Genomic DNA, 15,455 nt, shown 5'->3' with positions numbered 1-15,455 from the left:
ATGCTATCATGTGAACATCTCTAAGCAGTTTCCAACAACTTGTCAAATCCATGTCACAAAGAATTTTGGCTGTCCTATGAGCAAAGTACTAGAGACTGGAAAGGTGCACATAATAAAGTGGTCATTGATGGTATATTCTATGTTTCTGAATTTCAATTCAATTCAAAACAGTGATAAAAGTCTGTAAACCTTCTTGAAAGGTATTAACAGAACTACATTTGTTTAGGGCTGGTGTGGATTTTTTTTGCATTCATTTCTTTTTTGATTTTCAATCACTATGGTAACCTATCTATCTGTAACCCAATCTGTTTAACCTATTTTACGATGCCATTGCTTTAGCAACAACAGTACCTTATTTTTTTACAGCTGTCAAAACAAGCATGGGGCGACCTTACCTTCTCTTGGAAATCCGCAAACTACAAGAAATATGGTAATGTCCTTTTCAAACAAGGGCCCTGTGAACCAAATGCAACAGTTTAGAATTCTAAAAACATGCTAACTCAGAGAAATGTCGGTAGAATGTCCATTGTTTACTTAGAAGTTCTCTGGAGAAATTCTCATTGTCTGTTTCACTGTTGCATACTTGTTGCATACAAAAGTGCTAGAACATAAGTTTTGTATAGGCATTCTGGAAAACCGTGAGCTCACGTACAATCTTCTCTCACCAGTAATTGTAATGCTGTAATGCAGTTGCTAAGTATAGGCATTCTCCCCATCCATGCACAACCAACTACGGTATAACTTCTGTCCAGCAAAGAACCGACTATGTGCATGTTATCGAAGTGACGACTGAAAAACATTTTAGCTAACGACATTACGTGTCCATTTGTGAATAGCTTGTTAGGCTTGCATGAAACCATAGCATTTTTAAAGATATATTTTTTTAGGCCTTTTTCAGCTTTATTGGATAGTACATAGTATAGAGAGACAGGAAGAATGGGAGCGAGAGAGAGGGGAAGACATGCGACAAATGTCGGACAGTCGGATTCAAACCACTGACGTCGCAGCTCGCAATGAGCATGCGGTCAGTGCTCTACAGGCTGCGCCACCGAGACACCCGAAACCATAGCATTTTTAATACGGATGCAGTTCCTGTTGCGTTTGGGCAAAAATTGTTCTTGAGATTTTATGGCAAAAAAGTTTGATGTTCTATAACAAAAAAATATTCTGCGATGACCACGTCTAAATAGACGACTTCCTTCGGAGTACTTCCAAGGAATCTCTTGAGTGAATATTTTTGAGGTAAGACAGGAAAACATTTGAAACTCCACAAAAGAGGACATTTGCAGTGACATGACCCCATTTTATAGAGGATACATTATCTAAATACATTATCTAATTCTTTTATTATTATTCAGTAAACTTATAAATAGGGAGCCAGCCTGCTTTTGAATATTAAATAGTGTGAAATTGTGGAATGAATTTGAATTAATGGATGGGTATTTGTATTTGAAAAAAACTTCAATCAATTAATATATTAGTATACAAGATGTTATTAGTGTTATTTTTATACTTAGTTATTATGATCTTCTCAACCTGTTGCTGTCTGAGGAGAGCGAGGTTTAGACAGAGAGGTTGCGGGAGGGTGACATGTGGGGGGATAAAAACTATTGTATAGTTCAGTAGGCAAAATGCACCTCATAAGATCATAAAAGACCATAAAATCATTTATTTTCCATGTATCTTTTTGGAAAACTGCCTAGACATAGCTTAGGAAAAACAATGCGGCATTAGCCACAATAATCTCTACCTATTAAAAAACTGAAAATCTTTTCAGTGAGAATAAAATTAAAAAAATACTCACTGAGAATAAAAAAAAATTCCTCTTTCACTATGTATGGGCTTGTGTAACATTGCGTTAATAAAATGTAGAGTAATTCTGACTCTTGGAAAATAAACACCAAAGGGTCATCTTTCAGAAGAGACCAGGATTACGCCTGTACTCAAAAGGATGAAAGAATAGTAACCATTTTTGAAGTCATTTTCAAGCTTGTGTCAAGAAAAGAGGCGATACTTAAGGGGTTAAGAGACCCAACACTTAATCATTAATATTTTTCAATGCAGTCACATTTATTGGCTGTTTCTATGCACAATTACTAAGCAGCCAGATGTACTGGCAGATGGTTCAGAGATTTACAATGGAATTTTCACAATGTTTACTAAAAAATAAATACAAGACTTAAAGTGTTGCACAGCTCAAAAATATACAAAGGCTTGGAATTAATGTAAACTTTGAAAACATCATTTTACAAAAGGAACAATTCTTTGCAACAATTTAAAAAGATCATATTTACAAATTTGTACAAAAATACAAAACCGATGCAAATCCATGTATTGTGTTCATCCATTGTAGCTTTCAGCCTGAATGAAATGCATCTAGTATCGAAAACAGTTACACTGTAACCTTCTTTTTTGTCTTTATGTTATAGTTTTACTTTATTCATTAACCCAAAACCTTTTGATGTGTGCACCTGTACATGTCAGAAACCCTTTGGCAAAAAGTATGAACTGTCCTGCCCACCCCCAGTCTGTTTTACTCATGTACGTATGTGGAATCAGAAAAATGGAAACAGAAAAAGTCATGAAAGAAAACCTCCATACATAACTGCAGGTACAGCAAGATATAAGAGAGAACTTCGCAAACTCCACTTCATCATTGCAAAGGTATAACTTGCTATAATTGCTGGAATGATAGTTCGCAGAATCTTTGTGTACCCTGTTAAAAGATGGCAGTTAACAACAGTCCTTAAAATTGAGATATTTATTTCTCAGTGCTAACTCAAGTTTTATTTAATAAAATATTACTTTGCTTTGCTGTCTTTGTGGCAAAGACATCTGACTTAAATATATTGTGAAGGGAAGCATCCACTTGTATTTTCCCTATTTCCAAATGTTTGTTTGCAAGGCCTGAATAAAGTTAACAGATTAAGAGTTACAAATGGACGTAGCTACGGCAGCGGCTTATTAAATAACATTAGATAACAACAGATATGGCTACATAGATACTGTAATTTCATAATGTTTGCGAGCAGATGAGTTTAAATGTGCACCTCTTAAATGTGGTATTTTTTTTAGAATTCCAAAGAACTCTGCTGTGCTCTGAAAAGACCCATGAACATGTGCGAGCAGCCATTACTGAACCTCAATGGCAACAGGATGAAATGCGACTGTGCTGAAATTCAGAGCACCTCTAGGGTTAATAAAGTTCAGTTTTGCACACTGTAGCTTATATGTCAAAGACAGTAGGTTCAAATCTTTCCCATCAGTGCTTCCAATCTGTCCATTCCTTTCACTTATTCCACTGGTATGCTCTGATATGAAATCTGTCAAACCAGTGTTAGTGTAAATAAAGCTTTATTATCTTTCTTTCTAGATCATCTTCATAAACAAAATAAGTCTCTGGATAAAATATCTTGTCATTAAAAATATCTTCAATTTCTTTTTCTTCATCTCATATAAAGAATTTCTATATTTAGTCGACCTATAGGTACAGTGAGGTGCAAAGATTTGGGCACCCCTGGTTTAAATGTCTGTTACAATGAATCTTTATCACGTTTGCTTTGTATCTAAAGCAAACTTGAACTCTAAATGTGATTTAAACATGAGACCTTTCTGCAAATTTTAAATCAAGATTGCTTTTTATTTTCATTTTTTTACATTTATAAGGAAAATGGCCCTGAGCAAAAGTTTGGATTATTGGATTATTCTTTGTTACTTTTAAAAATATATATTACTAAGGACCAGACCCAGGCTTCTTTGAATCCGGTGAGTATAATTCCAGGGCTGAAATATTTATTCTGATGTAACTTCATGCCTGAACCATTGGTTCCTCTAAACAGTTGTCCAAGGATATCTGAATAAAGATGGTTCATTTCCATCAAGAAGGAGAAGGCTGCAAGAACTGTTTCAAATTTCTACTGTCAGAAACATGATTAGAAAATGGAAGATAAATGGAACAGTTGAAGCCAAGACAAGATCTGGAAGACCAAGAAAAATTCGAGATGGCCCGAGACCTGGTGATAAATGCTCAGAAGAACCCACACACCACTGCAAAAGATCTGCAAAAAAGGTAGAAAGCACAAGTCCAGCTGTTCACAGGACAACAGCACAACATGCTTTAAACAAAAAAGACCTACATGGCAGAGCTGCCAGAAAGAACAACCTCAACAAAATGAAGCGTCTGAAGTATGCAAAAGAAAACATTGAGAAGACTGAAGCCTTTTGGAACAATATGCTTTGGACTGACAAAACCAAAATGGAAGAAGGTATGTTTTGAGAAAAAAGGATGAAGCCATTGAAGAACACCTTGCCAACTGTGAAGCATGGAGGTGGATCCATTGTGCTTTGGGGTTGTGTGGCAGCTGGGGGCACAGGAAATATTGTGCGAGTGGAAGTAAGAATATCAAGAAATTCAACAGGGTAATATTTGAAGGTCAGTCCAGACATTGAAGTTTAAGAGAAGTTGGGTATTCCAGCAAGACAATGATCCAAAGCATACTTCGGCATCAACCATGAAGTACCTCCAGGAAAGACGGATAAAGGTTTGGGAATGGCCATCACAGTACTTGAATTTTATTGAAAATTTGTGGAGAGATCTCAAACTTGCCATACATGCAAGGACACCAAAGAATATTTCTGAGCTAGAGGTGTTCTGCCTGGAAGAATGGGGAAAAAGGAGGATTTACAAAGTACTAACTGACAGGGTTCCCAAAGTTTTGCACAGGGCCTTTTCCCCTTTATTATTATTTTTAAACTATAAAAAATATTATGTAATCTTGCTTTCAAATTTTAAGAAATTTGTCATGTTTAAAGTTGTACCATTTAGGTCAGGTTTGATTCTGTTCACTTTGATATTAAATGTAAAAGCTTTTTGACAAGGGGTGCCAAAAGTTTTGCACATTACTGTATGAGCCAAATGTTGAAGACCATGTGAATGAATTCTCAAAACTGCACATACTGAAGTCTTACAATAACTGTAGGCCTTTGTAAAATAAATTTTAAAATCCATAAAAAGGAATTAGCAGAAAAAAGGTACAGGTCAAATCCCAAATGCATCAGTTTAGCGAAAACAGAAAAAAGTCCAGAGGCATAAGTAAATAACAGTAGTTGATGTCTTGACATGTAATTTCACTTGAAAATCATATTTTCTTCCTGATTCGTTTTCTCCAAAGCGTCATTGGTGCTGTATTAGAACCTACCAATTTTGCTTCACCACAGTTAAGACCCTAGAAATCACAGCTATATGTTACAAAAAACAAAAAACAACAACAAAACGTTAAAATGACTTCAAACTTCAGTCTGAACATACATGGCTTTTTAAACTTAGCCATAAATATTCCTAAAGAACATCATGCATTTTCCCAAAAAAGACAACGAGAAATACTACGGTAGATGATTCTCTCCTCATATTCAAACTGAGAATAGATTCTAAATAATTATGTTACCAAGGATATTTGAGAGCAGTACCTGTGGATGCCAGTACAGGAGTTGCTCCAAGATGCAATTTATCTTTTGCTTCACCACAGCACTTTCTATTTTCCCCTTATATACTCCCTTTCAAAACAATCTACAAAATATATATTTTTTCCACTGTTCTCCTGTTCCTAGTCATTCTCTTTTTGACTCACTCACAACCACACTTTTTCTTGACTTCCCTTGCTACTACTTTAAACCTGTCACACTCTGTCCTTCCCCCCTACACACTTCCTGCTTCCCCTTGTTCCAATAATATTCCATAAAACGATTGTCCAGTTAATTCACTAAATATATAAACCCACTCTCTATTTTACAGGATTTAAAAAATGTCAAACATTTTATACAGCTATTGAACATACTAACAATATAAATTCAAGTGATTTAAAAACATGATATCCTTTCCAATAGTATTATCTCTTTTTATCTGATATTTCCTTTTCAAAATTCCATATTTTTTTATTGCATGCTGTTGATGAAAAGGCTTTTTGTAAAAACAAAATGTAAAATGAATACTCTGCCACTTCCTGGTCAGAGTGTGCTACTCTCTGGCAATGGAGACAATGAATGTTAAGATCTAGTGGTTTCACAGTTTTTTATCTCCTCTCCTAGCATGCACAGTGTCAGTTCAGTTTGCAAATCAGTTTGAGTTCTCTGAGTGTTTTCTATTTTCACTCCTAAATAACACCCATTCAGAATGCTATTAAACCTGAAAGCGAAAACCACTAGCTCTAAATTAATAGATATGATTGCAAAGGTATTCACAGAATACATTGGGTCAACTCTTTGCTCTGTAGGCCCCCCCTTAAGAATTGAAGTTATGTCTAGGCATGTGACATTAAAATCAGCAATGTTGGCCTCTGCATAAGAAAAAAGAGACTTCACCTGACTCGAAAAACACACGGTGGAAATATCAGCAATAAAGTTATGAGCTGCATATTATTCTATTGATATATATTTTACTATATATCAATTCTATTGATATATATTTTATTCAATTTTATTAAAACAAAAGACTTGCTTTATTTGTGAAAGTAGAATGACAGCATTTGTTGGGGTTCTGTCTCCTACAGTAATATCACTAAACTACTGAGTGACTGCAGCCCTTAAGGCTTTACAAGGCTTCATAGTCATGTGCCAAGGACAGTTGTTTTGCTATCTCGTGAGCATATGCCATTTAAAAGTGTGCATACAATATATGTACACATGTATCATACATGTATATCTCAATATTCACTCTATCTGTATATACTATAGACATTTATAGTTTTGAAATTGTTATACAGGGGTAGTCTCGAAGAATTAAGATAGAGTGCAAAGAACTTGTAGGTTTTTTTTGTTGTAAAAAGCTACCCAATTCAACTTATAGCCAAATGTACAAAATACTCTCTTGTCAATGAGGAGCGCTGGTCATCAGTGACAAGATCGAAAAATACCTGTATCTGTTTAAGATAATCAAATCCCCTGTTTGCTAAGACCTCTACAGAAAGGCCACGATTAAGATTGTCCCAAGTGTGCCTGCCATAGACAGGTGCTGTACATTTTCACAAAATGTCTCCCTTCTTGTGTCCTGCACTCCAGTGCTTTGCAGAGGCATGCACTACAGTGTACTGTGTATATTTGATTTCTATAAACTGATGTACAGTATAGCAATGCTAAGGTGTACTCTTTCTCTGCAAAGGTTACAGAACAAGGTCCTGCTGCTGATATAATGTGTGATATCTGTCATGATACACAAAATATATATAAGCTTAGTTTTAAGTAAATTTTAAAAATGTGCAAAGATTTCTTGAATATAGATCCCACTCTTCTGGATGTTCTGATCCTTTCAAAACATATTAATTTCACGGTGAAAATATGAAATGATGATGAATTTATGTTTCCCTAACAGAATAGGACTGTAGGTTTAAATTCACGAAGAAAAAAATATGTAATGGCAGTTTCTATAACTAGTGGATTAAGACAGGTTATCTTGTCTTTTTCTCTTATTTTGTGGTATATGTGTTAAAAATTTCACTCTCCTTAGAAAAAGTCCACAAATTCACCACATTTTTTCCTTTTTTTTTGTTTCCCTCCTGTGGAAAATTGTATATACTCAAAATGTTCCAGTGTTACATCCCTTTCAAATCCATGAGCTCATTGTGTTATGTTGTGTTTTTTTCTGTTATTTTTAAAAAATATGTCTGGATGAAGCGGGGAAGGCATTTTGGGCATGGGGCCGTGGGTTGTTTGGGGGGGGTTGGCTGGGGAGGGGTCAGTAGGGTGTTTAGGGGGCGGTACTGGGTTATTTCAGGGTGGAGTTGCGCTTTTAGGAGGTAGGGCCGGGGTAGGGTTAAGGGCACAGCTGGGTGTTTAGGTGGAGCTCTGTGAGGAACGGTCGTCGTGCGGACTGCCATCAGAGTTCTCAGTCTCCCCCTCAGAGATGGCCTGCATGGGCGCGGTGTAGAGCCGGCTGCGTGTGCTGTAGCGGCTGCTGTTAGCCGCTGGTGGAATCCGGGACCGGCCCTGTCGCGAGGAAGCAGACATGGGGAACGATTTCGGGGAGAAGCCCTCGGTATTGGCCTTGGGAAAGGGACTGGGGAGCTCCTCGGCCCCCGAGGGTGATTGTGGAAGGGGAGAAAACAGCTCCTCTGGCTGCCGGACATCATCAGCCCCCAGGTCCCCCAAAGACTTGGGCGTGATGGGGCTCTTCAGGATCTCTGTGGCTGACATCCGGTAGCTGGAGTCAGTCCGGCTTCCCTTCTTCAGCAGTAGCAGTTTGAATTCCTCATTGGAGGTGCTGGATTTCTTTGCACTCCTGTAGATGGGCCCTGGGACTCGTTGTGAGCCAGTTGGGGTCACTGGGGTTGTGGGGGTGGTAGGAGTGGTTGCCGGGTTGCTGGCTGGGGAACCCACCGAAGTAGTGCTCAGTCGGTTTCTTGCGTTCAGCTCTCCTGAATCTTTTCTGCCGAGCACTTTCCTTTTTGATCTGCAGTGGCATAGTTTGTGTTAGTGTGCTGCTTTACTTTTTAACATTTATTACAGGGATCTCAACCTCCAGTCCTGGATTATTTCATTGTCTTCATGATTAACTCCGGTCCTTGAAAGCTGCAGTATTTGCTGGAAAGGCCAGTGTATCTACATCTACATGTTTATGTAGTTTCTGTTTCGTTAGCTGCCAATTTCCTGCTTCAGAAACAACTCTTTAGCCCATCAGTGACATAAAACATGGCTAAAACACACCAAAACCCAGTACTCCATGACTGCAGTTAAACAAGAAGGCCCTCCAGGACTGGAATATGAGATCCCTGATTGATTGCAATTCAAAATGTTGGGGATGATATTGAAGTGAGGCATAATCATAATTTTTCATGATGACTAAGCTTGGTAATCTGCATATGGATCAAGATAGATAAACTCAATGTTTTACTTGATTTAACAGCATTACCTCTATGCTCCTTATAGCTCTTAAAAACAACTTGCTTTAACTTAAAATCAAACTGATTACTTTGTTTAAATGAAACATTATTAATGAACCATTATTATTTTTTATAATCAAAATTAATTAAAGGCCCACTCAGTTTTGGTTGGTAATATAATGCTAATGGCCCATAACAAGCAAAACAAAGCTATGTAACAATTGTACAGAAGTTTTCTCCTAATAAAAATAACCCTAAAGATCCTAAAAAAAAGCACACAAAAGGAAAATGAAATAGTGTCAGTCCGACACTACTTCCTTGTTCATATTCTGTCTTCCGCATTTCATTCTTCTTCATTGTTTTATATGAGAGATGTTTTGGAGTCCCTGCTCATGTCATCACCCTGGAAACTAACTCATCACTCATTCCTCAGACAGGATAATAATAAAATAATAGTCCACTAATTTTTTCCCAAATAAACCATGCCTCACTAACTCAGATGCACTTGACATTACCACAGCAGCCTTATGCGAACTGCGAAGGCTCAGTATCATAGAGTTCAGTGGGATAAGCAAAGTTGTTGCTCAGGATACCAAGATGCCAGTGCAATATGTTAATCCATTTAAATGTATGCTCTTTTCCTCTGCTATATTTTAGCAAAGGATGTAACCCAGCAAGCAAGTATACAGTGTCCTACTAGTAGCCTGCCACCAGCGCAGCTGTCTATTGACCACTGTTTTATGAATAGGCGCGAGAGCAGACTGCTATCGGGAAGTCCAGTTGAGATGAGAATCAGCTGTACGGCAAGGGAAAAAAGTAGCGAATGATCATGTCACTATCAGATTTCTGTAGCGCCAATTTGCAAAATGAGTGGACAGCTGTTCCCAGTGGTGGTCCAATAGGTCAAGGCACAGCAGAGAAGCAAACTCACCTGTGAATCATAGCAAACAGATCTTCGGTCGTTCGTAGTTTATTGGGTGACATAAAAACGCTGTCATCTTCTGGTTTTGCTTCGTCATTCAAAGGAGAAAGTGAGTTGTCGCTGGGAGTTGACTCTGTGGGGGGAAATGAATAATGATGACACCTCTTATTTCCTTAACAGGCATTTTGCACCTAGGGAATTAACCACTTAGCTTAAATACAACTTTCTTATCTCTGCTAAGGGCATAACAGTAATGTATATGCCATGTGTTACTTTTTATTTGACCTGCATATTACTTGACATGCTTGGCTCTTGACAGTAGTCACCCAGAGACCAAAAGGAGGGATAGAGGGTAAAGGATGATTGGTATTCCTGGTGTGGAGTGGGAGGTTATGTATGTGAGGATAATGTGGAGACTGCCTATGATTTCTTAATTTTCCTCTATTTTCTTTGTAACTGTTTCCCTAACACTGAGAAGAAGGAAACACATTTCCCTCTTATGCCCCTTAAAAACTAAAAAAGAGTAGTATTTAAGATGGCCTCAAGTAGAAACCTGAGAAGGCCCTAGTTTGGGTGGGAATGATAGTGGGAATACAAATAAAAGAAAGAAACATTTGGGCTTTGAAATTAATCAGGGTTTCACCTTTACTGAAGTAATCCTCTGTGTCTGGTGTTGATCCCTCTTCCCTGCAGTCCTGTGAGGCACTTCTGGTAGGAACACCTGATGGTTCATATTCCTCCTCATTGCTACCCGCATCACTGATTGTGTAAGCTTGCAATATTTCAGATTGACACATAGTTACAGGCACTTTGTCAAGGCTGCCGCTTGCACCGAAGATGGGCCTTCTTGCTGCAGCATCACTCAGATCAGGGGGATAACCCGTCTCTGTCATACACAAGGAACCCTCAGCACCTGGCTCGATCCTTGTCGGTTGGTTCTGGTCTTTTTCCAGGCTGTCACCACGTAGAAACGGGGCCTTCACCATGCTCTTCTGCTCATGTCCCATGTTGTCTTTGGGGCGGGCTGGGGTATCGGATATTCCTCTGGGGTCCTGGCTGCTTTGGATCTCATTTCTTGTCCCATAGGCTGGTGGCCTCCTAGGGGGAGCATCCTCCATGGACATTGGGTCTAGGGGTGTTCTGAATGCGGTCATAGACCAGAGAGGCCCTGAGGCATGTCTGTCCTGCCTGTACTTTGTGTGCTCGTTATAGGCTACATCCCTTGCTGTGGGTCCATCACCTGGTGTATACAGTGATTCGCGATACTCCTGAGAAGGGTGATCGGCAGCGGGTTTGTGGGTTGTGGGCCTCTTGGACTCGGCTAACCTGTGGATAGGGGCAGCTGCAATAACTGTCACGGTGGGACACTTGGGCCTGGCAGCAACCTCTTGGTTGGGCCGGTCCTGGCAGCCTTCACCAAGCCTGCTGATGGATCGCAGCTGGACTGAGCGGAGCACAGTGGGCGTGATAGCTAAAGGCGCCTCTAGATTAGCGGCAGAGGCTGCAGCCACTGCCCTGGCCTCTGCCGCAGCAGCAGCCGCTGCAGCTGCCTTCTGCTTATTCTGGTGGAGAATATGCAGCTGGGTCCTGTGGGCTGAAGGCTTGCTGATGACATTGTGAAGAGCACTTAGGTCGAGATGGGTCGGAGGTATAATTGGTAGCTCAAGGTCTCTCTTGGATGAGGTGCCTCCATCCCTGGAGGAGAACTGCTGCTGTAGGGAAGAGAGAGAGGACTTTCTCTCTGGAACTTTGGGCTTTCTCTTGCCACTGGTGGGGGATATAGGCCCGGGGAAGAATGCGGAAGGGAAGGAAGATGTTGGTGTCTCTGATTGGCTGGAGTAGCCACTGGAGGGCGACGCCAAGCCCGCTAGCTTCTCCGGAGAGGCCAGCTTGAACTCATTCTCCACAGACGGAAGGGAAGGAGTGGCGGCTCTGGAGCCAGACTGGGAGTTCTGTGATCCTAAGCTCTCTGGTGACTTTATGCATTCAATGACAGTTGTACCCGTAGCAGTGCTGGAGTTGGACAATGACCTGTATGGGTCATTGGACTTCAAGTCATTGAGAAGCCAGAGGTCTGCATAGTCGGACTGTACGGCACCTTCGTCCTTAAAGGAGTGTGTGTCTGTGGAGCCAAAGAGGTTGGAGTCAGTTATCTCACCAGCATTCTCTACACCCCAGGCTTCCACAGGCTCCTCACCTAAAGTAAGGTTTTCCAACTGGCCTGGGGGGCTGGCTAAGTCTAGTTCAAGCTTCATTTCCCTGGAAGACAATGGCAGGTGCTGCCCACTGTTTATCTTTGGTTCATTCTTGTCAGGAACATTTGCACCACTGCTAATTTTCTTCAGTGAAGAACTGCGTTTTGGTGGGTCTGGCTTCACCTTTGGTTTCTTTAAGGAACGACAGTGTCTTCCCAGTGTCATGTGATCTCTATAGTCTGACTGATGGTATCCACTCATACTAGATGCGACATTAATGCCCTGGCCACCGTCAGAGCCCATGGCTGCATAGTTATAGATGTAGCTATTGCTACCTTTGAGACCACAATCAAAGTGCATGGAGGTATAATAGCCTTCCGTGTCTATGGAGTAGTGTGAACTGGAGTCCGCCTTCTCAGATGGGGGTTTGTCTGCAAAGCTCTCGTATGTAGCCACACTTGTGAAGCTGGGACACTCCAGACCACCTTCATCTCCTCTGGACCGTGGGGGACTGAAGTCCAGGTGGCAAGACTTGCCATGCTCATGGTGCAGGTAATTCCACTCACCATCACTCGCTGTGCTGTTGCTAGGGTCATCCAGCAGGTCAGTCACCGTGGAGGTGAAGGAACTGGCCCTGTGGCCTCGAACCTGTGGGCGGTCATTTTGGTAAGGGTCGCTTATGAAGCCGGAGGTGTCATCACCAGCACTAGGAGCTGCATTGAGGGACAGCTCTGAATCACAGTGGGAGGATCCAGTCAGGGGTGGTGAGGCGGCAGGGGGTATGGTTTCTGATGTCTGGGAGGGACATGTGGAGCTGCTGCCGCTCCAGTTCCCACTGGAGGATTGGTGGTCTTCCTTGTGGTCAATCTGGGTACCTAGCACTCCTGTGGTGGAGATAGAGTGGATGGGGCTGCTGAAGGTGTCTGAGCTGGAGGAGATCTCGCAACTCCCCATGTCAATTTTCCGTGGGAGTCGTGACCTTCCCCGCTCAATCCATGTGTGGTCAGAGGTCTGCTTACACTTGAGGCCAATCAGCTGGCACTCTGGTATAGCCTGGTCATCCGTGCTTTCTTCCTCGTCTTTCAGGATCAGCTCCCCAGGACCTGGCAGGAACTCCTCCGCCTCGTAGGGCGAGAGCTCTTCATCATCATCTTCGTCTTCATCACTGTCGTCATGGTCTTCATCGACAAGCCGCCCGCCCTCACGTGGCAAGCTTCGGGAGCGCAGGCGACTTCCCACTGCGGCTGTAAACATGGTGTCCGAGCTGTCTGGCAGGGAGGTGATGTTGCCAGTGGAGTGGGATAAGGAGGTGGGGATGCCCTGGCCCCTCTGAGCCCTGATCCGCCTTCGTGAGGGTGCGGTGAACAGGAAGTCCTCTGTCTGACAACCCGAGTCCTTAGTGTTCAGGCGGCCACTGAGAGAGAGCTCTTCGTGGCAGATGGAGAAGTTGGGGTTGGCATGCACAATCAGGGTTCGTTCTCTCGCCACCGGGGATTCATCAGAGTCTGGGGAGATAGAACAAGTGCAGTTTAACCACTTCACCTTTAGCAACTGAGAAACTTCCAACCCTAATGGAACTAAGACACACTACAATATACTGTAAATATGAGGACTATATACTAAATATACTAAAATATAATGATTAACCCCTTAAGTCTCTCCAAGGCTGTGGCCAGTGAGGGTTTTTTGCATTTATTCCTTTTTTCAGGGTGCAATTTTCAATCACTATGGTAATAGGATATACCATTTGAAAGTTTTGAAACTCACGGTTCTATCTGTATGGCCTATTTTAAGTTGCAATTGCTTTAGTGAAAACTGTTCCTTATTTTGTAATATGTGGGTGGTAAAACAAGTGTGGGGCGACCTCACCTTCTCTGCATTTTGGAAATCCATCCATACTATAAGAAATATGGCAATGTCAGTGTCCAGTGGACCAAATGCATAATAGTTTATTATGCTAACAATGTACTAAGTCAGAGAAACATTGATAGAATGTCCATTGTTACTTAGAATTTCTCTGGAGGAATTATCATTGTTGTCAGTTATGCCATTGTATACTTCTTCAAAAGTAATAGTATATAGACATTCTATTATCTATGTTTTATATATGCTCTCTTGAACATGATGTTCCAAGCACAACCATATTTGTAGCGTAGTTGCAGAGAAAATGTATTACCTCCATCCATGTGAAATAAAATTCAATATAACTTCAGCACATCAAAGAACCGACTGCGGGCATGTTATTGAACTGATGAATAAAAAGCATTTTAGCTAATGACATTTCCAATGATGTATAATTTGTTAGACTTGCATAAAACAACAAATATTTTTTTTGCCTGCGTTATGAATCTGGAGCATTTTCAATACGCACGCAGGAGTATGTTCTACTTCAGCAAGTTTTAGTGATGTTTTACAACAGAAAAAATATTTTGCGATGCCTACAAAACACTGTTGACAACACAATAGAGGGCATTTTCAGTGACGTGACCCCATTTTATATTGGTGAGCATCTAAATACATTCTCAACATATTATATCATACAGTATGCTTATAAATAAGGAGCCAGCCTGCTTTTGAATAATACATTGCATGTGAAATAATGAAATGTGTTTGACAAATTTGAAAGAGGATTTCTCCAGTGTTGTGACTTGGCTCCATTGTGTTTATAAGCGCATCAGTCACAGCCATAATGAACTGTATCCATTCAAAAACAGAAAATATTTTCAGTGAGAATAAAAGCTTCATCTTTCACTGTGTTTGGGCTTCAGTAATATTTACTAATTCTAGAGCCAATTCAGGAGATTATAGACCAGCACACACTCCCCTGCAAAGAACATGCTATGCCTTTACACACTGCAGCCCACATGCCAAGCCTGCACAGACATGAGTTGGAGGAAGAAACACATGTGCAGCTTTAGCAAGCAGACCACCCCATCAACCAGCAGAGATCGCTATAGGGCATTGAAACATGGATAACAGCAAACAGATTCTTCCCTAACCCTCTATGGTACTTCTGCCACACTTCCTACCACCATATGGTGCTATTGACCACACTGGCACTGTTATAGTCAAGATTCAATACTGGCTCATCCACAACAGTGCGTTTACATAGTGAGCCATCCATCATCGTCCCTGCATATATATTTCTGACCATCTGTACTATACTTTTCACCACTATACAAACTACATACAGTGCAGTCCATAAGTATTTGGACAATTTCTGTTGATTCAGGTCTGTACTCACATTGGACTTAAAAAGTCAAAAGCATAATGAATATGATAGCAAAATAGCAAGACTGTCAGCTTTAATTTGAGAGTATTTACATCCATATTGGGTAGATCTGTGTAGGACTTGCACCCCTTTTTATACATAGTGTGCCCATGTCAGGGTGCCATAACATTTGGGACAAATGGGCTCACAGGTGTTTCTATTTAATCAGGTGTGTTCATTTGCCTCCTTAGTGCAGG

General features: G+C 40.9%; 1 protein-coding gene across 1 annotated transcript in view; it reads right to left on the bottom strand.

Moving 5' to 3' along the window:
* Nucleotides 1-7,824: 7,824 nt before the first annotated feature.
* Nucleotides 7,825-15,455, bottom strand: part of LOC133123480 (actin remodeling regulator NHS-like) — a 125,721-nt gene continuing 118,090 nt past the window's right edge. Inside the window, exons 9-11 of the mRNA XM_061233948.1 lie at nt 10,436-13,492; nt 9,802-9,925; nt 7,825-8,440 (exon numbers count right to left, since the gene is read on the bottom strand). Coding sequence (XP_061089932.1) covers nt 7,825-8,440; nt 9,802-9,925; nt 10,436-13,492 — 3,797 coding nt within the window. The remainder of the gene's footprint in view (nt 8,441-9,801; nt 9,926-10,435; nt 13,493-15,455) is intronic.

The sequence above is a fragment of the Conger conger genome, chromosome 3, assembly GCF_963514075.1.
Source record: "Conger conger chromosome 3, fConCon1.1, whole genome shotgun sequence".
Lineage (NCBI taxonomy): Eukaryota > Metazoa > Chordata > Actinopteri > Anguilliformes > Congridae > Conger > Conger conger.
Note: the sequence above shows the minus strand (reverse complement) of the source record. Positions and strands in the feature narration are given on the sequence as shown.